This window comes from Canis lupus, chromosome 13 (genome assembly GCF_003254725.2).
Source record: "Canis lupus dingo isolate Sandy chromosome 13, ASM325472v2, whole genome shotgun sequence".
Taxonomy (NCBI): domain Eukaryota; kingdom Metazoa; phylum Chordata; class Mammalia; order Carnivora; family Canidae; genus Canis; species Canis lupus.
This window is the reverse complement of record NC_064255.1, coordinates 43706396-43734369: the sequence shown is the minus strand read 5'-3', so window position 1 is coordinate 43734369 and position 27974 is coordinate 43706396. Positions and strand designations below refer to the sequence as shown.

Sequence of the window (27974 nt, the reverse complement as noted above, 5' to 3'; positions counted from 1 at the left end):
TTGGTGTGTGTGTGTGTACACGTGTGTCTCTGCCTCTCTCTCTGTGTCTCTCATGAATAAATAAATAAAATCTTTAAAAAAAAAAAGGACTCTGGGATTAAATAATGAGGCAGACCCACACATGCTCAGATTTATCAAACAGACCTTACGTATTCTAACTTTCCAAGGAACCCTCTAAAGTCTCAAATATAGCCTTTCAGCTTGCAGCAATTACTCAGCCATGGCAAGATTAATTTTCAATTTTCTTCCCTGAGGAAGGAAGCCATTTTTATTCCATCCTGATCACAGATCATTAATATAGCTGATGAATGTCTGTGCCTTATTCAAGTGTGATGAGCTATGTTTAAGGGAAACTCAAATCTACATGAATGTTTGAAAGATAGTATTGCCCAACAATTGACATAGCTTGTTAATAGTCACAAGGTTTAGCTTTTCCAAAATCCATTTGAGAATAATGAATTTTAATATTCTTTACTGTAAAAAGCAGGGACCAAAGAGGAAATCACCACAAAGTTAGTAAAAATTAGTGTAATAAGAATTTAAAAGTAGACTCTAAGAAGCACTTATATAGGTAGTATTGATTCCAAGATTTTGTTTTTTGGTAAAATGCTAAAAAGATATTTCATTGTAAAACATTCATCCTGAAAATGCTTACACTTAGGTGCTTTACTATCAAGGACCATTAATGGTCATCTCATTCTTTGACTTGCTCTCATAGACACCCGTGCCTATAATTTCTTACATTGGTTGATTGGTTGAAGTTGAATTGTACTAGTTCTCTGCAGTGCTGGGAATGCATTACCTAGTGCAACTCTGGCTGCAGATGCATCATAGTTGATCCAAAAAGACACCCAGGACAGAATTGTAATCAGTGTGGAAGGCATGTAGGTTTGTAAAATGAAGTAACCAATGTTTCTCTTTAGACGAAAACTTAGTGACAGTCGTGGATATGCCCCTGAGTTAAAAAAAAAAAAAAAAAAAAGAAAAGAAAAAAGAAAAAAAGAAAACAAAAATCAGATCTCCATTTGGTAGGAATCATCTTTCTTTCACAGTGCTCCTACTTCATTTTGGGGAAAATATCCTCACCAGTTGTGAACTCCACTTTCTTGGATACCATCTTGTAGTCGACAATTGAAAACTGAGGAAGCTCTATTTTATTGACTCCAGTTACTGCTCCCTCTCCTCCATTCCAGTAAAACTCAATGTCATCCGTGGTATAGCCATCTGAAACCAAGAAATTTAGTATAGTTAAATAGAGTTCATTTGGTCTAGAAATTCATTTTGAAGACAGTCTGGGAGCCAGAGAGAAAATTCCCAGCAAGTGGTGGTAAGATGACAATACTTTAAATCAGGATGGCATATAGGTCTCACGATGAGAACTATTCCTGATGGGTTGGTTGGTTGTGGCAGCACTGGTAAGATGGATGCATCTGGCTTCATGGACATAAGCTCTGTGATCATCCAGTGATTTCTGTTATCACTGTTCTATATTTGCTTTTGCATCTACTAATGGGAACTCTTTGGTTAACTAAATAGCTAGGAGTGCCTGGTGGCTCAGTTGATTATGGGCCCGATTTTTGATATGGGCTCAGGTCATGATCTACTGAGATCCCACATTTTGCTCCACACTGAGTGGGGAGTCGGCTTGGGATTTTTTCCCTTTGCCCCTGTCCCTGTTTGCACGCATTCTGTTTCTCCCTAAAAGAAATTTAAAAAAAGGTAATAGGACAGCTGGATTCCAGTATCTGAGCATAGATTTTTAGTATACATCATTTAACAACAGTAATCATTGAGCACATATTTATTAAAAGGGAAACAGGAAGGGTAAAAGGATGGAGTATAACAAAAGACCAAATTTGTACATACCCATTTATATGATCAGGACATTTAAAAAGTAAATATACATTTCTTTTAGAATATAAGCAAGCTTCCATTTTATATTTTTATTACATCTAATATATAGGTGAAAAATCCATATAGTTCTTAATTTAAGAAAAATTTGCATCTACTGATGGGAACTCTTTGGTTAACTAGATAGCTAGGAGTGCCTGGTGGTTCAGTTGATTATGGGCCCGATTTTTGATTTAAGAATTATATGAAAATTAAGAACTATATGAATTTTTCACCTAAAATTTAATTCAAGGTATATTTCACATACAATATTACATTTCAGGTTTCAGGTGATTGATAATTCTATACAGTATGCTTACTGCAGTAAGTGTGGAAGAACTATATGAATTCTTGATAATACTTGTATAGCTTAATATTTATGAGGGTGGGCTTTTGTTAGTTTAAGAGGAATGTGTAGAGGATTGTAGAGTGCATTAGAAAGGTCTATCCTAAAGTCTATTCTCTTTCCCTTTCCACTTCTGCTCCCACAGTGGCTTAGCTGGATTATGGTCATTTAAAGGACTAACTTGTATAAAAACAATATATGGATATATTTAAAAATCTAAAAATCATTTAAGGCACATGGAAAGGTTTATTTGTCGCTTTCTACCTGGTAGAGACAAAGAAGATATTTCTAAGTTCATTTATATTTATATTCACTTCAAATAAAAAAGCATCAAATATTTTTTCCAGTAGAATTAATAGGATTTGTATTTCAAAGATAACCATATAATGTAGTAGGCATTATGCTGACCTACTTTTGATTAAAGCCAGTAACGTTTTTTCAAGAGATTAAAAAACAATATATTTAAAATTTAGAAGTGGAGTGCTATGTGCCAAAGGATCACCATCAACATATTATTGCAAGAATGTAAGAAATTTTAAGCTTTTCTTTTTTTGAGGGGAAATAAACCTGTCTTAAGTTTATTGCTTTAAATTTTTCTAATTTCTCTTGAAGAAGCTCTTTTTTTGAATTCTTATTCTTAAACTCATTGAACCATAACTGTTTTATATTTATTTTTGTCACTCTATGGAGGTTATTATTTACTATGGTATGTCTCAATACATCTTGTTTTATTTCTCTTTAAAACTATTTCCTTTTAGGTCCAAGAACTTGCCTTTTCTTCAAAGGGTAATCTTCCAAGTGCAGACATAGAAATAGAAGATATTTACTTACTCTCTGGTGTCAGAGAGGCTGTAAGACCCTCTTTACCTAGTGGACTGAGAGTGATCTACATCTTATTGGCATACTGACTTATTGGTATATTGGGGGTTTATACCAAATTTAGATAAGAGTCTGTAATCTGATAAGAACTTCTGAACTCAAGAGAGTCTTGAGTCAAGTCAAGGCTTGTCTTGAGAAGGCAAGCCACAGATTGGGAGAAAAAATATTTGTAAAAGACTTAAAACTCAACAATAAGAAAACAAACAACCTGATCAAAAAATGGGCCAAAGATACCTCACCAAAGAATATATACAAATGGCAAATAAGCATATGAAAAGATGCTCAATGTTATATATTTTCAGGGACACGCAAATCAAAACAATAGAAAGATACCATTACACATCTATAGGAATGGTAAAAATCTGGAACACTAACACCACCAAATGCCGGATGTGAAGCAACAGGAATGCTCATTCATTGCTAGTGGGGAATTAAAATGGCACAGCCACTTTGGAAGACAGTTTTGCAGTTTCTTTAAAAAAACTAAACATACTCTTACCATGTCATCAAGTAATCAGTTGTGCTCCACAGTATTTACCCAAAGGATTTGAAAACTTTTAATCATACAAAAACCTGCTGCAGATGTTTATAGGAGCTTTATTAATAATTGCTCAAACTTGGAAGCAACCAAGGCATCTGCCCTTTGGTAAGTGAATGGGTAAGTAAACTATGGTAACTTCAGACAATTGACTATTATTCAGCAACAAAAATAAATGGGCTGTCAAGCCAGGAAAAGACATGGAGGAAACTTATGTGCATGTTAGTAAGTTAAAGAAGCCAGTCTGAAAAGGCTACATCTTATATGATTCTATGTGACAGTCCAGAAAAGGCAAAACTATGGAGACACTAAAAAGATCAGTGATTGCCAGGGGTTAGGGGTGGGGAGGGATGAATAAGCAGAGTGCAGATGATTTTTAGGGCAGTGAAAATACTGCGTGGGACACTATAATGGTGGATACATGTCATTATACATTTATCCAAATCCATAGAATGCATGACACTAAGAATGAACCCTGGGGTAAACTACGGACTTTGGGTGATTATGATGTGTCCATATAGGTTCATTAGCTGTAACAAGTGTACCACTCATGTAGGGAGGATGTTGATAATGGGGGAGGATGTTTAGGAGCAGGCCATATGGGGAAATCTCTATATCTTCCTCTTAATTTTGCTGTGAAACTAAAACGGCTCTAAAAAAAAGTAAATTCTTTAAAAAAATCTTCTAAAAAACTCCACAGAAACATATACATACATATGTATAGATAGATAAATACATAAATAAATACAATTTGATGGTAATTTCAGAGGATCATGGATCCCCCTGGATCCCATTTACGAGTTCTGGAATGAGAATCTCCTTTTTTGGGGAAAATGACTGGAGGCAATATGGCGGCTTAAATTCAACCCTGAGAGTCTCCCTTCCACTTCCAATCCAAAGTCCCACATGAAGTAGGATCTGATAATGTGATGTTGCAACTCTGTTTGGATCTGGTGAACAACGGTGTCATCGGTTCTCCTTCCCACCCTCTCTGGGACTAGAGGGAGTCTGGGGACTAGTGGCATGAGTTTCTGGATGGAGACTGGAACAGTGAGGTTAAAGCTGGGGACAAGGGCTCTTTGGGCCTATTAAATAAAGGGTACTAACAGCTGTGTGACTGGAGGAATTGTTTTTTCAGTCCTTTAAGGAGAGGTGGGGGTGTTAAAAAGTTAGGCTGTCTCAGAGAGAAAGACTACCACTTGGTGTATCAGCAGGAGAATGATCACTTACTAAGAGCTCACCCTACTTTTCACCTAGAACATTCTTTACATTTATGTTTCTCTGGCAGCTGGGCCCAAACCCCAAAGCGCATGTAGAAAAAAAATGTTTATAAGGAAATCCGAGAAGAAAAACAAGCAGAACATCCAGAGTAGATGGCTTCTAGTGAAAACAACCAGTGGTGGAAGCAGACAATAGTTTTAACTCTTCATTTCCCACACTTATTAAAAATATAGGAAGACTCTATACATATTTATATATACATGCATATATATATGTACACTTAAATATATTAGATTAGAGCACAAAATCTTTCCTTGTGCTATAAAACCTATAGATTTTTAATAAAAGAGGTTTCAGACAAATTGAGAAGATGGTCACTGGTGAGGCCAGATTAATGTCTTAGAAGACAATTTGAAAGAAGTACCTCAAAAGAGAACAAAATTATAGAGATTTGGAAAGTATGAAGAAAACATAATGGCTTTTAAACAAAGGGCATCTAGGAGATCTCTATAAATAGTAGACATCCTTGAAAGAAGAAGAGGAGTCATAATAAATAAAAAGAAAACACAAGTTCTCTTGAGCTTAATAAATAAATAAATAAATAAATAAAGTATTCTGCAGATCAAAAGTCTCATTGTATTAGGTAATTGTGATATCATTCCTAAACTCCAAGAATAGAAGAATAAGCTCAGAATTTTCCAGACAGAAAGTACAAGGTATTTTCAAAGGAAAACATATTGGACTTCTTATACTGAAAGGAAAGGCTATGGGATAACATCTACAGAATATCTATAGACAAAAAGGATAGCAAATGTGAGACCCAAGGGTCCCATTCCATGCCAAGATACTGCTTTTTTCCAGGGATGATATACAGAGATCAGAGAACAGATCACCCAGGGGCCTGTTTGAGGAAACTATTCTACAGAAAAGTCTAATCAAATGAATGAAGCAGGCTGGATAAATAACACATAGGGGCAATCACCTTGGAAACAGGGGGACTGTAAAGAATCATAAGACTACTTTGTTTCAGTTTGTGCAAACAAATTAGAAAATCTGAATGAAATAAATGATTTTCTTGTAAAAAAAAAAACATCTGCTAAGTTCAAATCAGGAGAGACATGGAAGATCAAAACAGCTTGATTTCACTTCCTACAAACAGACAGACACTCACTAGACTCAAATATTTAAGAACTTATAATTCTATTACTAAAACAGTTCCAAAGTAATGGTTAAGAATGAACACTTCCAAATTATTTTCACAAGGTAAGTAGAGCATATTAAACAAAATCTAGCAGTACATTAAATAATAAAGCACAGTGAGGATTATTCTAAGAGTGTAAATTATTCAACATTAGAAAAATCTAGTAACATACTTCATTATATTAACAGATTTAAAGAGAAGGAGAACATATAATTATTTACAGAGGTGCCAAAGGGCATTTGACCAAACATAATAGCCATTTAGTCTTTTAACAAAACAACGTCCCTCAATAAATATGAATAGGTGGACACTTCCTTACATAGTAAAATGTATCTATCTCGGTCTCAAAGTCAGCATCATGTTTATTGTGGAAACACTAGAACATTCCATAGAGTTGGGCTTTTATTTCATTCCATGAATTATTATAAATTTCAAATTAATTATAGTTTAACCTAGAAAATAAAACCATGTATGTACTAGAAGAAAATGAGGGAGAATTCTTTTATAATCCTGGCATTGAGGAGGCCTTTCTAACTGTAACACAACAACCAGAACTTATTAAAAAAAAAAAAAAGACAGAATTGTCTATATTAAAAAAAAAAAACCCTCAGGCATTGCAAAACCCCATAAACAACATCAAAAGCAAATAATAAAAAATAATTATAGTGCATATTGCAGATAAGGGCTGTATTTCTTAATATATAGTTTCTACAAACAAAAAAAGAACCAAAAACTTAATGACAAAATGGAAAAAGGATATTAAAAGACAGTTCATTAAAAAGGGAAAAATGACCAATCTCAATCATAATAAGAAAGATACAAATTAAAATTAACAATATATCAAAATATACATATATTTTTTGCCTGTCAACCTGGCAAAAATCCACAAATTGATAACCCATTATGTTGCTGGGCATGTAGAGAAGCAAATATTGTCAGATATTGCTGGTGAGTGTCTAATAAATAAAATCTTAAAAATAGAAAAGAAAAACTCGCCCCACCCCTCATTCCAAGTTCAGCTATAACATACTAACATTTGTGTGAAAAATGTGAGAAAAGCAAAAATATAATTATATATACTTGTATATGTATTTAAAAAATAACTCTGGAAGTCAGAAGACAAACTAGTAATTATTTCCTTTGGGGGACCTAAGTAGATGGGTGATAGGGATAGGAGGGAAATTTTCACTATATTTATCTTGATATTTCTTATTTTTCAGTGTGGCGTATATGTTAAAAACAAAATACTAAATTTTAAAAAAGGACATGGAGAAGAGAAAGAATGGGGCTTATTTGAGAAAATTTTACCAGCAAAGATGTAGTGCAGTGCAAATTTCCCCAAATTCTCATTATCCCTTAGCTCAGGCTCATCAGAGGTAGACCGATTCTTTAGCTGAGATTCCAGTAGAGCGGAGGAGAGAGGAGCCCCGCCTTGTAATGCTTTACTTTCTAAGGGATTGGCTAGACATCTGCATACGACTAGGTGACTGTGTGACAATGGAAGGTCCCAGGGGAGGAAGTGGCCTGATCATAAAGGTACAGCCTTAGGAACTCAGCAACTGGGACCTGCCTGTGCTTCTGTGGGGTTAAGTGAGATCTGCTGAGTCTGCTCTCTGCTGGGAAGGAGGAGATGAATGAGCTTCCAGGATCATCTGGACCGGTCTCTCTTCAGAGCCATAAAAGTGCCTTCTATCAACACAAAATCGGATCAGTTAAAAAATCCACTATGCCTCTGAGATGAAAACAAACCAACTGGCTTGGAAGAAGGAGAAGTGCTGATGCTAGGCCTGGGAAACATTTCTCCCATCCACCTTTTTTTATGTGATGAACAATACTTCAGCAATATCCATTCAGGAAGATGGTGTGAGAGGTTAAGCTTTTTCAAAATCATCGATGGGATCAAAATAAGTACAATTTAGTTTAAAAAAATCCTTTAAAAAAATCCAAGACAATATACCCGAAATTTAAAGCTCTCTTCTTGTCTGACCTGATCTGAGTGTGGGGTTTAGACTAGCATACCCCATACCCTTTGCTCACCTTTATGTGGGGCCGGAGTGGTTTTCATGCAGACAGGTCCTTGTTAGTCACATTTCACAAAGAGATACTGTCCTATTCTGAGCTAGACTACACATGATTTTGCTCTTAGTTGGCAATGTATTTAAACTGTAATTATTTGTTAGGGAGGGAGTTCTTAAACCTAGTGTCTAGAGACTCTCTGTGGAGAGACATACTATTTATAGATCAAAGCCTGAATACAAACTGTTGCCCTTGTCCCAGTTTGGGGATGGATTCACCTACAGCTTTTGACCTCATTAAGCCTCTATCATTACTCTGTGGCCCTGGGTGGCCTGTTTCTAGTAGGAGTGAAAACAGGGCTGATCAAACACAGTTTCTATGTGAGCTTCTATGTGCTGCTCATCAGAGACACCTGCTTGCTCACCTCCCCTTCCCAAGGGCCCTAATATAAGGCCTTTGCTGACTCTTGTCCCCTGCCATGGACAACTCTGGATTTGACCTCTCATCTTCCTGGATATCCATCAGGACCTCTGCTGAAGCACCAACTGCCTCTAAATTGGCAGGGCAAATCAATGGAAACTACATTTAACATTCCAATACACCTATTTTTGAGAATCTACTGTGTGTCAAGCACTATTCTAGTCACTAAAGATATACAGTGGGTCAGACTTGACACTGTTTTTCAGGATCTCGTGGTCTAGTAGCAGGCTGAGCAAACTGTTAACCTCAGGGGGTTAGAGATGGCTTTGCAGAGGATTTGGCCAGATAGATGGAGCAGGCCTGCCTGCCAGAGGGAATAACAGGTAGAGGGAATAACATATAGAGGGAATAACATAACATTAGGATGATGTCAGTGGGAAACTGTGATTTACTTCATAAAATTTACTCCATAAGCAACTCAACTTTAGCAGGAAAACTGAAATTTAAAGGGCAAAGTTAAATATATACAAACATTATAAAATCTTCAAAGATTTCAGTATGCAAAGGTAAAAGTGGGCTGAGAAGAGTAAAGGGATTGGTAGCCGTGACTGAGTGTAGGAAGAAGAGTAGGCAGACACCTAAGGCAACTAGTCACAGCTCTTCCTGCTTCCAATTGACTTTTATCAACTCAACTACGCACTTGCCTTGAACAACACACAAAACCGTGTTGAATTTTACTTGGCTTCTTTGTCTTTCTCCTACAGGCCCTGAGTTCCTTGAAGTCAGGGACTGGTTTCATTCCTTTCTGTACCTCAGTGCCTAGCCTACGCCCCAAGTCCCTAGCAGATAGTATCTAATAAAAGTTTGTAGACTACTGAATTCTTGCTTCTTATCATTAGGACTCCTGGCTTTGTGTTACCGACCTTACCTTGAAAACCAGGCACTCACCCATACGTGAATCTCCATTCCATGAGTAGGTATTTATCGAGTGCTGACTGTGTGCCAGGGGCTGGAAAATTACGGGAGGTATAGTGATAAATAAAACTGTCGGGGCTCTTGTTCTCTGGGAGCTTGTAAATGTCATCTAACATGCTAGATATTTCACCCCAGAATTCCTTCGGTGTCAGATACGATGTGTGTTGGCTTTCACTAGTATGTGTTCTGATCTTCTTCAGGAAAGACAACTACGTTTCCCAGATTCCTTTGCAACTGAGAGTATGGATGGGACTCAGGTTCCCTGGATTAGATGGGAGTTAAGTGAAGTCAGAGGTGGTATTTGACACACTCATTTTGTTGGCATAGCTCATATAGTATATCAATGGCTCTGGAACCAGGAATTCTGGTTTTAGCTTTTGTGACCCTCAATTCAACATGGTGATAGATGCTACCTGAAGACCAGCTTCCTGATTGTGGCGGTGCTGTCGGTTTCCTTGGGGGGCAAGTCTGCACTGTGGCTCTGGGGGTCACTTCCAGTGGCCCAGCCTGGAGCCTACAACTCCAGTCCTTTAATTTTGTAGGTACCACCTCCCTATATTAAATCCCTTTCGGCTTAAGTGAGCCAAATGAGCTTCTGTTATCTGCAATAGAAACTGGATTGATACATCCTCTTTTTCTTCTAGGGAAGACTTATCTGCTCCGGGTTTGGGATTACCTGAGCTTTTCAGTAAAACCTCTGTGATGGCCTGTGCCAGCCATCCATTCGGTGTTTCTGTGCCTCACGTTCCACCTTCCTTCCATACACGGTGCTGCTGGGCTGGACTCCCGGTCTCGCTGGACTCCCGGTCTCACTGGCTTCCTGTCAGAAGCGTAGAAGGACGGGGAGGGGAAGGCCTGGATTCTGGCTCTAGCTGTGTGGTAGTGTCACAGCGGGGTGATGGTGCGGGAGCAGGAGGGGGATCCCAGCTACTTGAAGCTGGGCAGAGGCAGTGCCTCACCTGGCAATTCCACTGTATCTAGAACAGCATCTCTGGTGAGATCCCAGGGACTGGGACGCGGCCTCCAGCACGGTGGCGCAAGGGGAAGGAGGGGCACGTCAGCTGTTTCCTTCGCCCCTCCAGCAACCACTTCTCCCTTTTGCTTTTCTAGCCCTTCCAATTTTTATAACCAATTCTATTAAATTACCTTTTTTGAGAAAACTTGAGGGATTTCTGCTTTCTTGATGGGCTCCCATCAGTTTCATGGTACATCTGATCACTGAATATTTCATCTGTTTATATAGCTTTGTGTTTATCTCTGCCATTTATGTCCTCCAGCCCTCATTATACATACCTTATGAAAGCAAAGACCTTCTTTTATTCATTTTTTAAAAAAAATTCCTGATGCATAGAACAGGTTCTGTCTAGCATCCAATACATAGTTTCAGATAAATGAATTAGTGAATATCATTTGCGGCCTAGAGGCCTAAATGGGTTGCCCCAACCTGGTAACCCGGTACAGGTAACTTGATCGGTAGCATTCTTGAGCTGGATTTATTCCTTGATTAGGATGCTTCTGCTCACAGGGGCCTTGCAGGTGGGTTAGACATCCAGGAAATGGGAAAAGCTGCTTGTTAATTTTAGCCTTACTGAGTAATTAGGTGACAAATTACAACCTCAAGCTGGTTTTTTGAGTCATGGGATCCTACAGGAGAAATGTAAGCAATAATTAGAATGGCGAGTCCTGAGATGGTCTGTAGCTTGGTGTTGAGAGGGGAGCCGAGACGGCTCCGCCCCTTGCCTCCAGTTCTGAAGAGCAGCAGAACACTTCAGTGCCATGCACAGCCGAAGAGCTGGAAGAGGGCCATCCACCCATACAGACTTGAATAGCAGTCAACTATTTATATGGTCGGCGGTCTGGGTCTTTATTTCCAAGTTCACTTGCACTTTGTTTAACTAAAACCCGTTAGGCTTAGTGTTCAAGGTACTGAGATAATTACACATGATTTGGGGGGAAAAGAAAATGCTCACTCCATTTCAGGTAGAAGTTTGAGTTCTCCTGAGAGCAATAATGGCAACTAGATCCAAAGGAAAGAATAGGGGCCTAGAAATTCACTATTATTCAAAGGTTACACAAGAACATTTTGCCTCAGAGAGCGAACATCAATTTACTCACACCTAAACAACCTATTTACCGAAGGCTTTCCTTTATGAACCAGTGACTTCACATGGCGCCTCAAAGCCTAAACACTTGGATACCAAGGATATTGTTTCCTAGCAACAATAACTACACAGAAGCTCTTAAAATTTCCTCTCAGCCCCTGGGGACTTCTTAGCGGTGCAGCAAGTACAGATAAAATTAAGTCGATGTCAATGGATAAAGATGCATGGAGCTAGTACAAATGTAGAAGTATCTGGATGTTAGTGTTTCTTATTTGAAACACTCTATTTTGGATACGTTTTCTAATCTGAAAATAAAAATGACTCCCCACTGGGCTTAATAGACCCGAGAGGATGGGCTAAAATTGTACTTAAATTGTGTTTTAGAGAATGTAGATATTTAAGCTTCTCATCCATGAGTGGGCGCCAGTAATGTACCTCCCTTTGAGGAGCAGCCATCGCCTCACCTCACGTTTCCTAGTGTGGAGCGTGATCGGCCTAGGCCCATTGTTAAAATATCAACCCCTTTGCTGCGCTGGCTGGCTCAAGATTAGGTCTAAAACAATCAGCTCACAGCAATCCCCTGATCAAATGATTTCTTAGAAATAGAGAGGTGGCCCAAATCGGTTCACTTCCAGGGAAATCTGGGACTTTTGTCCAAAAGTTAGAGGAGAGATTTGCCCCTCTCTTTTAGCTGTCAGCACACAGGGAATGTGGCGCTGAAGGTGGCCGGTCATACAGGAGCCACTATGTTCCCCTCCTACATTCGCCAGTCCCTACTTGCACTTACTTGAAGAGTCCTAGATCCCCCTCATGATCAGCATTTCAGCTATTGTTAGAAAATGACCTACTGAAACAAACCTGGTACGGTGCCACTCTCTAGTTCCTCCTTCTCCTTCTCCCCAAGGGCAGAACTATTAGGAGTTAATCAGTATCTCTGTTCTTTGAGCTCTGCAGGTATTTGTAATTGTGCGTCTCAGCCGCAGGTGACAGGGATGTCACCTGAGTGTCATCCTTCCAATGCCTCCAAATCTCTTACAATGTTTATACTAAAAGCTACTTTGGATTCCTTGCTCACCCACATTTGTGTCTCTGTGATATCTTAAGGAGCACAAAACAAACTATGGAAGACATACTTTTAAACTATTCTCATAGTATCAAAAAACTTTAAGTACAAATCTGTGCAGCAACCCACTTCACGTTTGGCTCCTGTCTGACAGATGCTGTCTGAGTGGTCATCCGGTCCCTAGGGATGGCTATTGATCCTTGATTCGGTTTGTAGGTAATCGTTGGAGAATATGTCCTCATAATAGATAAAAATTCATCTTCTTGGAGGGCATTCACTGTCTGATCCGTGTCTACCCCTGGTGTTAACAGAAGACAAACCCAGTACCTTTTCTATGTGGTAGCGCCACCCAGTTCTTGAGGACACTCTGCACCACCCCTTTCAGTCTTTCATTCTCCTGGCTCTGGTCTTTCCTGGGATAGCCTGTCTACAAAGCTTTTCCTCTGCTAGCAGTTTCCAGTTTATTTATGGGCCCCTCGACCCGCGGAGTCCCAAACTGAGAGGGGGGAATGTTGACCTCGTCTCTTCTACCTCTCGGGGGTAGCTGACACCTTTCCTGCACCCCCAGCGTTAATCCTGCCCTGGTCATGGAGCCACTTCTGACTGACCTGGAATCACACCACTTCGTTCAGATTTAGAATCTTAGAGTCCAGGCATCTTTTCTAGTTTCTTAAGCATCCCCCAAGGAGCCCCTTTTATTTTCAGCCGGATCTAGGACCTGATGCCCGGGATTCTACTCACTCCCCTCACGCTTTGGTACCTCCTATGTCTGGCCCATATGGAAATTCCCAGAATGACTTTTCAAGAGTCCTGCTCTTTTATATCTGATTGCTTAATACAGATTGGTCCATTCATCCTTACATATGCTAGATCATCTCCACTTAAAGACTTTTATGCCCCAGGCACTTTTGCATTTGGAGACACATTTCTCATATTTTATTAACTATATTAAAATGCATTAACATCCCATGTTAAACATAATTTACATGTCATTATAAAAGCATTGGGTTTTAGCTGACTTGTTAATGTTATATTTGTTTTAAGATTGTAGTTTTCTATGTATTTTTGAGCCAATTAAAGACCCTTGAGAAACTCATGGCATGAAGACACTGCCTATAGTGCTTGATGGCAAAGTGGCTTGGCTGGATCCCAGATACCAATAGGGCTTTAGTGCATTGCGTAAGATCTCTTTCCAAGGTTTCTTTATCTGGAATATATCCAGTTCCCCTTAAATTTCTCACTGCTGGGAATCCTGCTATGATCATCAGATCTCCTGATTCTAATTGTTGGCCCGTCCTGAATTCTAAATTAGCCAACCACCTATAATTTCGTAGGATAAAGTTTACTGGCAGGTTGGACTGCCTGCAGTAGCTACACCCTTGGGTTGTCCAGGGGCCACCTCTGAGACTGAGCATCCGTCTGACCCTATTCCCACCTTTTTTTTTTTTTTTTAAGATTTTATTTATTTATTCACAAGAGACAGGGAGAGAGAGGCAGAGACACAGGCAGAGGGAGAAGCAGGCTCCATGCAGGGAGCCTGACGTGGGACTCGATCCCGGGTCTCCAGGATCACGCCCTGGGCTGAAGGCAGCGCTAAACCGTGGGGCCACCGGGGCTGCCCTTATTCCCACCTTCTGTATCATTTTCCTGGCCCCATGCTGATGAGATGCTTATATGCTTTACACCCTGCCTGTCTAACTCATGGTAGTCTCGGTGTGGGTGGCTAACAAAGAGCAAGACTTTTAAACTTCTAGTCGCTGGTCTTACTGGTCTTCTATGACGGCAGTGCAAGTTCGAGTTAGCATTTTGACAGCCACATTTTTCCTCCAGTTGGACTCACATACGTGGATCTAATATCTGTCTCTATTAAATGTTATCTAATTCAATTTGACTTGACGTTCTAGTCTGTTGAGATTTTTAAAAAATCCTTATTTGCTCACCCTCTTAGTTTCATGTTATCTTCAAATTCGATAAATGTGCCTTTTATCATTATTCCCTTGGTTGAGACAAATGTGGAATGGCAGAGACAAAGAGCCTTGTAACACTCTTGGCAATATCCTTCTAGGTTGATATCAAGTCTTTGATCAGCACTTTTTGGGGTGGCACCAGAATTTATCCATTTAATATTTACCTAACGGTTTTAGCTTCGAGTCTGTATCTCTGTATTTATCACATTTTCCTGATTCAATGATTTTGCAAGCCTATCAAATAAGAAAGTGAGCTCTGTGTTGACTTGTGTTTAGAGAAATTGAGCTGCCTGTCAATTACTGACTCCCCTTCTATGGGGTCCAGGGCTAGAATCCTGTCCAGATTGAATCAGTCTCATCAGACTAGGTGCTTTAGGATTTTCCTTTCTTCCCTTCTGGAAAAATGGAATGGAATATTCCATGCTGTCGCCACCACTAACCATTTGGGGTACTAATGTAATTCTGTAGGCTCATGATAATAACCTTCCCTTCACAATGTCAAGTTTCCTTTAATAAGTGCTAATTAATTTATGTAGGTGCATATGCTTTAGGGATATTTTTGGTCACAGATGAGAACTAGTGGTGCTCTGTTGCCAAAATCAGTGGTGGGGTAAAAGATAATCACAACCGAAATCCTAAAATCTTATTATGAAATGTTTGTCTTATACGTTTGTTACCAATATAATTTTCTCAAAACAAACGGCCACCAGCCATCTATATTTTATTTGTCTTAATAGTCTAAGGGAGGATATTTTATGTCTCAGAAAAAAATTCTTATCCATTTCTTTCCAATTTACATTAACAATCATGGAGTAGATCTTTCTGGGATATTTATGGTCAATTTTTTATAGTCTTGAAACCCTTTTACATTGTATATATATTTAATGAACATACCAACTCCCTGTATACTCCCTCCTTAAAAAAAAAATAACTTGGGTAAAAGATGGAAATAAACGTGACTGTTAACTCTTGTTTCTAATTCCTGCCAGGATATGGGTACACCTTTCTTAAAGATGAATTTCACAGTATTTCAACCAAATAAAACATGTACTCTTTGTAAAGTTTTGTGAGAACTCTCTGTTCCAAAATTGAGACAGCTTTTTGTTAATACAGCTGTCACAGAAAGGAGAGGCCTCGCTTATTCAACTAATCTCAAATAAGGTCTTGGAGTTACAGTGGTTAGATGTCACCACCTTTGCCAGCAATTTCTGCTCTGCATATAAAGGAGGACCAAAACTCCTTTCCATTTTGAAACAGCTGTATGGTTGTGGTCCTTTATGCCCATATTCTCTAAGTGGTCGGATGACAACATTCACTTGAACACATGAAGAAAGGATTAACCCATAAGCAGAGGATCCAGTATGTCAATATCAGAATGTCATTTAAGATAGTTTTAAAATCCTATTTAAGACTGTATATTATTTAAGAACGCTTGATCTAGAGGCACCTGGGTGGCTCACTCAGTTAAGCTCCTGGCTCTTGGTTTTGACTCAAGTCAGGATCTTATGCGTTGTGGGACTGAGCCCCCGTAGGGCTCCATGCTCAGTGGGGAGTCTGCTTTAAGATTCCCTACTTCTCCCTCCTCCTTCCTCCCCACTAGCATGTGCCCCTTTTCTCTCTCACATAAATCTTTAAAAAAAAATGCTTGATCTATTAGGCATCCTTAAAGTTGTAAATAATTGTTTTATTTAAAATAAAAAGGGGCACCTGGGTGGCTCAGTTTGGTTAAGTATCTGCCTTCAGCTCAAGTCATGATCCTAGGGTCCTGGATCAAGCCCCATGTGGGGCTCTCTGCTCAGTGGGGAGTCTGCTTCTCCTTCTCCCTCTGCCCCTCCCCCTGCTCATGCACTCTCTCTCTCACTCTCTCAAATAAATAAAATCTTAAAAAAAATAAAAGAATAAAAAATGAAATCAAGCCTAGGGAAAGAGTTCACCTCTGAATTTGGTAAACACCCAGTATGCTACATGTAGCCTTATTTCTAAAGTGTAAATTTTCAGGGCACCTGGGTGGCTCAGTGGTTGCACATCTGCCCTTGGCTGGGGTCATGACCCCAGGGTTGTGGGATCAAGCCTTACACTGGGGTCCCTCTCCCTCTCCCTCCACCCCTGTCGCTCACTGTCTCTCAAATGAATAAATAAAATCTTAAAAAGAGCAGCCAGGGTGGCTCAGTGGTTTAGCGCTGCCTTCAGCCCAGGGCGTGATCCTGGAGACCCGGGATTGAGTCCCACGTCGGGCTCCCTGCATGGAACCTGCTTCTCCCTCTGCCTGTGTCTCTGCCTCTCTCTGTGTGTGTCTCTCATGAATAAATAAATAAAATCTTAAAATAAATAAAGTGTAAATTATCTCTGAAGATAATAAGATTGTGAACAAGTAAAGTAGAAACCAAGGCAATTACCAACTAATCCACATGTAATACTACTTTACCCTTATTGCTCTGGCAATGTTGCTGCTGGCCTTAAACCCAGATTAAGAGTTTAGATGATAACGTCAGTTATCTAGTTTAATTTTCATGACTTTGTATCCAGAATATGGAAAACAATTCAGAATATCTTTATGGCATTTTTAATTTTTATTTTGAAGAGTCATGTGCATCCTAGTCTGACTGCTTGTGAGTTCACCCCTGAATAGCTACTGAAAAATTCCTCTTTCCTTTTTCTTAGAGTGCCACTTTTTACTGAGAAATTTGATGATAAGAAATAATGATTTGTCAATAAAACACATTTTGGGAGAACCTATTAAAAATTAAATTTAAAAAACTCCACCCAAACAACTTATGGCAAAATCTTTATGGTATGCCGTTAAGAGAAAACAAGCATTGAAAAATATATGTGTGTATATAATCAAGAATATATATAGAAACAGTTAATAGTGGTTATTTACAGATGTTAGGATTATAGGTGATTTTTTAATTGAATTTTTGAAATTTAAATACAAGTTAGTTAACATACTGTGTAGTATTAGTTTCAGGAGTAGAATTTAGTGATTCATCACTTACATATTACACTCAGTGCTCATCCCAACAAGTGCCCTCCTTAATGCCCATCACCTATTTAGTCCATCCTCCCACCTCTCTTCCTTCTTCAACCCTCAATTTGTTCTCTATGTTCAAGAGCCTCTTATGGTTTGCCTCCCTCTCCTTTTTATCTTATTTATTTTTCCTTCCCTTCCCCTATATTCATCTATTTTGTTTATTAAATTCCACATATGAGTGAAATCATATGGTATTTGTCTTTCTGATTCACTGCACTTAGCAGAACACATTTTGGTTCTATCCATGTTGTTGCAAATGGCAAAATTTCATTCTTTTTAATCACTAAGTAATATTCATATATATTTATCCATCAGTTGAATATTTGGGCTCTTTCCATAATTTGGCTATTATTGATAATGCTGCTATAAACATTGGTGTGCATGTGCCCCTTTCAATTGGTTTGCATGTGCCCCTTCTGTATCCTTTAGATAAATACCCAGTAGTGCAATTGCTTGGTCATAGAGTAATATTATTCTTAACTTTTTGGGGAAACTCCATACTGTTCTCCAGAGTGGCTGCACCAGTTTGTATTCCCACCAACAGCACAAAAGGATTCCCCTCTCTTCACATCTTTGCCAACATCTGTTGTTTCCTGCATTGTTAATATTAGCCATTCTGACAGGTGGGAGGTGATATCTCATTGTTTTGATTTGTATTTCCCTGATGATGAGTAATGTTGAACTTCTTTTCATGTGTCTATTGGTCATCTGGATGTATTCTTTGTAAAAGTGTCTATTCGTGTCTTCTGGCCATTTCTTACCTGGATTATTTGTTTTATGGATGTTGAGTTTGATAAGTTCTTCATAGAACTTGGATACTAGCTCTTCTTCTGCTATGTTATTCATAAATATATTTTTCCATTCCAAAGGATGGCTTTTAGTTGTGTTGTTTCCTTTGTTGTGCAGAAGCTATTTATCTTGATGAAATCCCAATAGTTCATTTTTGCTTTTGTTTCCTTTGTCTCCAGAGATGTGTCTAATAAAAAGCTGCTACGGCAAAGGTCAAAGAGGTTGCTGCCTGTGTTCTTCTGTAGGATTTTGATGGTTTCCTATCTTACATTTAGGTCTTTCATCCATTTAGAATTTATTTTTGTGTACGGTATAAGAAAGTGCTCCAGTTTCATTCTTCTGCATGTGGCTGTCCAGTTTTCCTAACACCATTTGTTGAAGAGACTGTATTTTTCCTATTGGATATTCTTTCCTGCTTTGTTGAATATTAGTTGGCCTTATAGTTCTGGATTCTCTATTCTGTTCCACTGATCTGTATGTCTGTTTTCATGCCGGTCCCACACTGTCTTGATGATCACAGCTTTGTAATACAGCTTGAAGTCTGGAATTGTGATGCCTCCCATCTTGCTTTTCTTTTCCAATATTACTTTCACTATTTGGGATATTTTCTGATTCCACACAAATTTTAGAATTGTTTGTGCTGGCTCTATTAAAAATGCTGGTGTTATTTTGACATAGACTGTACTGAATGTATAGACTGCTTTGGGTAGTATAGACAGTTTAGCACTATTTGTTCTAATCCATGAGCACGGAATGGTTTTCCATTTCTTTGTGTCTTCTTCAATTTCTTTCATAAGTGTTCTATAGTTTTCAGTATACAGATCTTTTACCTCTTTGGTTTGGTTTATTCCTAGGTATCTTATGTTTTTTAGTGCAATTTTAAGTGGGACCAATTCTTTGATTTCTCTTTCTGCTGCTTCATTACTGGTGTATAGAAATGCAATACATTTCTGTATATTGATTTTGTATTCTGTGACTTTGCTGAATTCATATACTTGTTCTACCAATTTTTTGATGGAATCTTTTGGATTTTCTACATAGAGTATCATGTTGTCTGAAAAATTTGGATGCCTTTTATTTCTTTTTGTTGTCTGATTGCTGAGGCTGGGCTCCCAGTACTATGTTGAACAATGAACATGAGAATGGACATCCCTGTCTTGTTCCTGAGCTTAGGAGAAAAGCTCTCAAGTTTTTCCCATTGAGGATGATATTAGCTGTGGGCCTTTATGATGTTGATGTTGATAGTATGTTCCTTCTATCCCTACTTTCTTGAGGTGTTTGTTTTTTTTTAAATCAAGAATGGATGCTGTATTTTGTCAAATGCCTTTTCTGCATCTATTGAGAGGATTATCTGGTTCTTATCCTTTCTTTTACTAATGTGGTATATCACGTTGGCTGATTTGTGGATCAGTCCAGGAATAAATTCCACTAGACCATGGTAAACAATACTTTTGGAGTACTGCTGTATTCAATTCAATTAGCTAGTACCTTGTTAAGAATTTTTGCATCCGTGTTCCTCAGAGATATTGGCTTGTAATTCTCCTTTTCAGTCAGATCTTTGTCTTGGAATCAAGGTAACGCTGGCCTCATAGAATGAGTTTAGAAGTTTTCCTTTCATTCCCATTTTGTGGAACAGCTTCAGAAGAGTAGATATTAATTCTTCTTCAAATGTTCGGTAGAACTCCCTGGGAAGCCATCTGGGCCTGGACTCTTGTGTGTTGGGAGATTTTTCATTACTGATTTAATTTCATTGCTGGTTATGGGTCTCTTCAAATTTTCTATTTCTTCCTGTTTTAGTGGCAAAGGAATTTACCCATTTCTTCCACGTTGCTCAATTTGTTGGCATATAATTGCTCATATTCTTCTTTTATAATTGTATTTCTGTGGTGTTGGTTGTTATCTATCCTCTTTCATTTGTGATTTTATTTATTTGGGCCTTTTTTTTTGATATGTCTGCCTAGAGGCTTATCAATTTGCTAATTCTTTCAAAAAATCTAGCTCCTACTTGTTGATCTGTTCTACTGTTTTTTTTTTTAATTTTTATTTATTTATGATAGTCACAGAGAGAGAGAGAGGCAGAGACACAGGCAGAGGGAGAAGCAGGCTCCATGCACCGGGAGCCCGACGTGGGATTCGATCCCGGGTCTCCAGGATCGCGCCCTGGGCCAAAGGCAGGCGCCAAACCGCTGCGCCACCCAGGGATCCCTGTTCTACTGTTTTTTAAAAATTTTTTATCATTTATTTCTGCTCTAATCTCAATTATTTCTTTTCTTCTGCTGGTTTTAGGTTTATTTGCTGTTCTTTTTCCACATCCTTAAGGTATAAGGTTAGATTGTGGATTTGAGACTTTTCTTGCTTCTTGAGGAAGGCCTGTATTGCTACATACTTCCCTCTTATGACCATCTTTTCTACATCCCAAACATTTTGGACTGTTGTGTTTTCATTTTCATTTGCTTCCATATATTTTTTAAATTTCTTCTCTAATTTCCTGGTTAATCTATTCATTGTTTAGTAGAATGTTTTCATTTGCTTCCATGTGTTTTCTTATTTCTTCTTTAATTTCCTGGTTCACCCATTCATTGTTTAGTAGGATGTTCTTTAACTTTCATGTATTTGTGGTCTTTCCAAATTTTTTCTTGTGGTAGACTACATAGCATTGTGGTCTGAAAATATGCACTCTCTTTGTACTGGTTGAAGCATGATTTGTGTGACCCAGTATGTGATCTATTCTGGAGAATGTTCCATGTGCACTGGAAAAGAAAGTGTATTCTGCTGTTTTAGGATGAAATGCTCTGAACATGTCTGTTAAGTCCATCTTGTCCTGTATGCCATTGTTTGCATGTTGATCTTCTGCTCAGGTGATCTGTCCATTTATGTGAATATAGTGTTAAAGTCCCCTGCTATTATTGTATTATTATCAATGAGCTTCTTTAAGTTTGTTATTAATTGATTTAAATGTTTGGCTGCTCCCAAGTTAGGAGTATAAACATTTACAATTACATTTACATTTGTTAGACCTTCTTGTTGGATAGACCCCTTTATTGTGACATAGTGCTCTTCTCCCTCTCTTAGTACAGTCTTTGGTTTAAAATCTAGTTTGTCTGGAATAAGTATGAGTACTCCAGCTTTCTTTTAATTTCCATTATATAAATGGTTCTCCACCTTCTCACTTTCAATCTGGAGGTGTCTACGAGTCTAAAATGAGTCTCTTGTAAGCAGCAAACCAATTTTTTTTAATCCATTCTGATACCCTATGTCTTTTGGAACGTTGAGTCCATTTACATTCAGAGTAATTATTGATAGATATGAATTTAGTGCCATTATATTACCTGTAAAGTAACTGTTCCTATAGATTATCTCTGTTCCTTTCTAGTCTTTATTGCTTTTGGGCTCGCTTTCCCACTCAGAGTCCCCTTTAGTATTTCTTGCAGAGTTGGTTTAGTGTTCATGAGCTCCTTTAGTTTTTGCTTGTCTTGGAAACTTTATCTTTCCTTCCAGTCTGAATGACAGTCTTGCTGTATAAAGTACTGTTGGTTGCATATTTTTCTCATTTAGCATGTTGAATCTATCATGCCACTTCTTAATGGCCTGCTAAGTTTCTATGGAAAGGTCTGCTGCTAACCTTATGTGTTTACCCTCATAGGTTAAGGGCCTTTTGTCACCAGTTGCTTTCAGAAGTCTCTCTTTATTTTTGTATTTTGTAAGTTTCACTAAGTTATCTTGGTGTTGACCTGTTTTTGTTGATTTTGAGGGAAGCTAGCTCTCTGTGCCTCTTGGACTTGAATGCCTGTTTCCTTCCCTCAATTAGGGAAGTTCTCAGCTATGATTTGTTCAAATAAACCTTCTGCCCCATTTTTCTTCTCTTATTCTTCTGGGATTCCTATGGTATGGATATTATTGTGCTTTGTGGAATCACTGAGTTCACTAAGACTATATTTGTGATCAAATAGTTTTCTTCCCCTCTTCTTTCCAGCCTCATTATTTCCTAATTCTTATCTTCTATGTCACTTATATGATCCTCTGCTTCTTCCATCCTTATTGTGATTACACCCATTCTGTTTTGCATCTCAATTATAGCATTTTAAAATTTTGGCCTGACTAGTTTTTAGGTCTTTTATCTCTGCAGCCAGGGTTTTTCTGGTGTCTTCTATGCTTCTTTCAAGCCCAGCTAGTATTCTCATGACTGTTGTTCTAAATTCTTACTCAGATATATTGCTTATATCTCTTTTGAGCAAATCCCTGGCTGTGACCTCTTGATCTTTCTTTGGAGAGAATTTCTCCATCTTGTCTTTATGTTTACATTTCTATCTTTTGTGTATTATGAATGCTTGTTATGTTTCCTGCTCCTGAAAGTAAGTTATATTAAGAAGGGGTAATACACTGTCCAGGGCCTGGTGCTTCAGGAAATGTTTCTGGAGTATGCGCTCGCAGTTGTGTATTGACTGCTCTTTCTCATAGGTCAGTCCTCTACAGAGTTCTTCCTTGCTTGCAGTGGGGGCTGGACCTTTAACTGGGTGTGCTGTGATTTGTTTGTTGAGATAAGCCTGGGAAAAAAAAAGGTCTGATCCAAAAAAAGAAAAGGAAAAAGAACAAAAAAGCAAACAAGCAAAATACTATAAGTCTGATTCCAAAGAATAAGAAAGAAAGAAAGAAAGAAAGAAAGAAGCCTGATCCAAAAAATGAGAAAAGGAAACCAACCAACCAACAAGAGAAAAACTATAAGCCTGATACCAAAGAAAGAAAAAAAAGAAGAAAAAAAAAAGAGAGAGAGAGAGAGAGAGAAAGCTTTGTCCTATTTCCAGCAGAACCGAAGCTGACTGATGCTTTGGAGCACTCTATGATCAGTAGACCTGGTACATGCGGGAGGCCTGTGTTGGTCTTCTGAGGGAGAGGTCTGCTGAGCTGGCTCAGTCAGACCTGTCCTTGATAGATGTCCCTACAGGGCACAGTGGGGTGGGAGTTGGTGTAAGTGTCTCCAGCCTCCAATGGTGGTGCTGTGCTTCTCTGAAGTCCTGGTGGAGTGCTGGTGGGTGGGGGGTGGGGGTGGGGGGTGAAAGATGGTATCACTCTGCCCTCTCTTCCTCGGAAAGGAGAACTCGTGGCTGCGGTTCAGGAGGCTCTCCCAGAAAAGCAAACAATCTCCTCTCTTATGTCCCAGGCTTTCGTCAGATCTCTGCCCTAACCTGTCTGGGCCTGGGACACACAATTCTCCTGTGTTTTATCTCTGGCTGGAGGCTGGGATTCAAAACTCCAAATCTTAAAGGGCTCCACAAGGCATAGACCTGCTCCACGCCCCAGAAGGAAGCCTCGGAGACCCAGCACCATTCTGTCCCAGAAGAGCACTCACATGGCTGCGCACATGGTGGCTGGAGTCTGTAGTGAAGTGCAGTGAACAGCATGGCCAGGTTATCTGCCTTCTGCATGCGCCTCTGCCCTCTGCTGTGGGACAGCTGCTCAATGGACCCCGGTGGGCCTTCTGTCCTTGGAGAGGCAATATCCTCTCTTCCAAATGTACTCTAGGTAGGGGATAGATCTCTCCGAGTGTGACCAAGGGGAACCCCGCACCACAATGTATTGTGTGAACCCACACACCTCTCTCTCCCACTCTCTCCCTCTCTCCCTGACGTCCCTCCTCAGAAAGCATCCCCTCCAGTCCACAATCCACAGCACGGTGGCTTTTCTCTCCCCCAGTTCACAGCTCTGAACCTTGCATCTGCCACGTTCTCTCCCTCCATTTGTGCAGATTGTTTTCCTAATCCTCAGGTTGATTTCCTAGTTGTTCAAAATGATTTCATGTTGATCTGGTTGTGCTCGAGGGATGAGGCAAGCTCGGGCTCCCCCTACTGCTCTGCCATTTTAACTCCTCCCTGATGATTTTTTTAATTCCAAAAATTTTATGTGGTGAACATGTAATGCTTTTAAAAATAAAACCTTAATGCATTTTGGGGAAGGGGTTCCCACGTTGTCCAAATATATCTTGGGAAAGTGAACTTCAAATCTGTGAATATTACTTAAATAACCTGTAGAGGGCACTCAAGACCTTCCAAATTCATAGGCAGAGCCAAGATACTGTCTGAAAATCTTACTTTTTTAGTTGCAGGAGTTTTAGATTTTTCCTGATGATTTTAGCTTTGGATCACTGATCCTTTCAAGGTTTTATTTTAAAATTCATTTATGTTAAAAGACACTAGAAAAATTGTGATTAATATACCTTTCCACAAATTCAAATTTTCAGCTAGAAATATCTTTACATTTAAAATACATGTGATTGCTATGGTAACTATAACAAATTACCTGTTTTGCTATATTTAATGCTTACGTTATAATCTTTTTACTAAACTGTCTTGAAAAGCACAGTCTTTACTATTTTAGCTATGCATGAATTAACAAATATCTACATGCAGCAAATGATACGGACTCATTCTTCATATCTCTTACTTATTATCATTATGCAGCTGGTAAAAATATAATGCATTAATTTAAAAATGGCCATTGCATCAGGTCAGAGTTTATTTTCAATTTATACTAATTATTTGCCTAGTTGTTGATTTCTTTTAGGTATGTTTTTTAGTCTCATATCTGTTTTTCACTCATACTCTGACAATATTTATTAAGACTCACCCAATTTAATTTCTAAATTAAATGCTTTCCTCATTTGTGCATGTGAAGTATGTAGTCTCTGCCCTGGCTGGGTTTTCACAGATGTATTGCCCACAACCTATAATAATCACATAGTAGCTCTTGTATCCAAGACAAGTAAATTTTATTTCCCAACAAGAGAGATTTCTCCTGCAATTCTCAGCATGTTCAAATATCCCATATTTTTTGGCTTCCCTCTGGGATTGGGTTGGGTAGCCTTAGCAACTAGGAGGCCATGTATTTTTGTGGCTTAGAAACTATTATATGTTCTTGTATAATTTCTTGGCTTTAGAAATCCATGTGAGTAGAATGTTGTAGAGCCGACAGTTCACAGTTTGTATCTACAGCTTATCTGCACTCATTTCCACGTAGTAGATTGGTGTCAGGGAGGTTATTGTGGCAGGCATGTTTGGCACATTAATATCTGTGTTTTCAAAATTGCATTACAAAATTGCATGTCTGTGCATGACAGAAAAAAAAAAAAACCCTATCTGATTATTACTGGTTTTGCTGGGATGGAATTGATTTTTTACTCCGTGTAATTTGGCAGTTACATTGATGAAACATATGACTTGCTGCCATTTTATTTACGTTGAGGGCTATATTTCTGATGTCCACCAAACAGAAAGACAGGCAAATGTAAATTTATCTTTGAAGCTGCTTGATGTGAAGTTTGAGAGCAGCAGTTAGGAAAGGGTGTTGCTCTGTAGTTACTGCCTGACCTCAGGCTGGGGAAGAAAAGTGGTGATTATCATTTTCACTTTTCAGAGGGGGAAAATGAAAGTACAGACTTCCATGACCTGATTGGGAAAGCTAAATGCTTCCAAGTTTCTAACTGTGGAAATGGGGCCAGTAATCTCTGCTACCTGACTCATAGGGAAGATAAAAAAGGTCATTTTGCAAAGTTACAGCTACAGAGCGCTTCTTAGAAGCATTCTATCATCAAAATACTTAGAAGCGTTACACAGACATCACATGTTGCTTCAGGATGAGTTTATAGCAGCAGTTCTCAAATGAGGGTGATTTACCCTGCCCAAGGGACATTTGGCAACATCTGGAGACATGTTTCATTGTCACAATTTGGGATGAGTGCTACTAGTTTCTAGTGAGCAGAGGCCAGGGACGTTGCTAAGAGTCCTGTGATGATCAGGATAGTCTTCCACCAGAATTGTCCAGCTCATCATGTCAATAGTGCTGGTGCTGAGAAGCCCTGGCCATAGAAATGCTATGGTTGGTAAAAGTGTTCACATTAAAACTATTTGTATTGGTGATGTGATAAGTGGTTCATAATGATACCTTGGTCTTAGTCTTTTAGAAAAGGAAGATGCAGAATCGTTCTGTAATTAAATCCCAAACAGAATTTCTTTGCTTATAATCCAAGCACCTTATCCCTACCTCAGCCTAGACAATACAATTGTGGTCATACACTACTGGGGACAGGAAGACGGGAAAAGGGGCCCTTGGGGAACCTGTATAATAAACATAGCAAATTCTTGGCTCTCCAGTTTAAAAGATTTTGAAAGTCAGCTGGATGTCTATAATGCAAACTCTCTGAAGAATCCTCTTCACCCTGAACTCCCACAATACATACAATAATTTAAGACTTCATGTGATGAAGGGGAACAGAAGTATAGAGAGAAGAGTCAGATGTGAATTTGGGAAGCCTTGTGCCTGCTTATGCCTCTTCAAGCTGGATTCTGGGAAGGTGATAGGACGCTAGAGAGCCTCTTTAGTGTTCTGGATATGAGCAGAGCCTGTGCCTGATGCTGGAGGTAAGATTACAGAGAAAGCTTTTCATTCTACCATTTGGGGGAACAGGCGGTATGTTCTGTTATGTTGTGAAGACAACAGAGACAGCTCTGTCTGAGTTTCTTATGGATTCATAACAGTGGGGAAGGATTTCAGAATGTTTCTGGTTGCAGACACACACTGGGAGAGAACTCGTGGTCCTTTAAGAGATCTCAAGTTTGCCTCACTGGAAGGTTGCAGCACACACCAAGATCAGAGATCCAGTTAAGTCTTGGGCATATTACTATTGCTAGAAAGTTGAGTGGGAGCTGAGTGAGCACCCACAAAATGTCTAGTCTCCATTGGAGTGAGATCTGATTTCACCTATGCTGGGCTCCAGACAGCACAAGTTCTTTCTGAAGTCACTTGAGGACATTCAGTCCCAGGACCCCACAGGCTGAACGTGAGAGGTGAGCACCTTCTCCCCACTCCATAGGGTGACATGTCTATAAGTATCTCCAAAGCTTAGAATCAACCCGAGAGGGGAGTGTCAAAATTGAAATGTGAATGAACTTAGATATATCTCATTTGCTCTCCTGGTGCCATTTACCTCTGCCCTCTGAGCTCACCATCAAAATCAGGCAGGAAGAAAGGGGCAATTCTGGTTACTGCATTTATACCTGAAGTAAATTGCTCCAAGAAATTGCTATATTTAAAAGATTAAATGGAAATTACTAGACTAAGCCATCATCTCTAAAATTAAATTGTGGAATACAAATAACACATTTTAGCTTGCAGACTGAAATTCTTACTCATTGTAGTTGTATCTATGGGGGAAAAAGTAGAGAGGTTATGAAGTCTAGTGTCTCATACCCAATTTCCATAGAATATCCAAGGGTCATATTGGAATCCCGTCAAGAAGACATACAGTTAGATTCCCATGAAACAACATGGCTGGGGCTCTAAGAGTAGATTGAACTATTTTTTTCTCCCTAAAGAATCTCCATTTTGGTCTTTCAGTTATGTGGATGGGTGCTCGATTTCCAGAAGTTCACATTAGTAAAACACGAATTTTTAAATAAAATTATACTAAAAGAATCCTTCAGCACAGCCTTTTTATTGTATATTTTCAGACTTTGCAAAGATAATTTAGTTTAATCTCCATATTG

General features: G+C 38.9%; 1 protein-coding gene across 3 annotated transcripts in view; it reads right to left on the bottom strand.

Annotated features, from left to right (window-relative positions):
- Window positions 1-27974, bottom strand: part of GABRB1 (gamma-aminobutyric acid type A receptor subunit beta1) — a 363737-nt gene that overhangs the window by 26181 nt on the left and 309582 nt on the right. For all 3 annotated transcript variants that reach the window (XM_049092927.1, XM_049092929.1, XM_049092928.1), the window contains 2 exons: window positions 1087-1224; window positions 803-955 (listed from right to left, as the gene is read on the bottom strand). In XM_049092927.1, the coding sequence (XP_048948884.1) occupies window positions 803-955; window positions 1087-1224 (291 nt within the window). The remainder of the gene's footprint in view (window positions 1-802; window positions 956-1086; window positions 1225-27974) is intronic.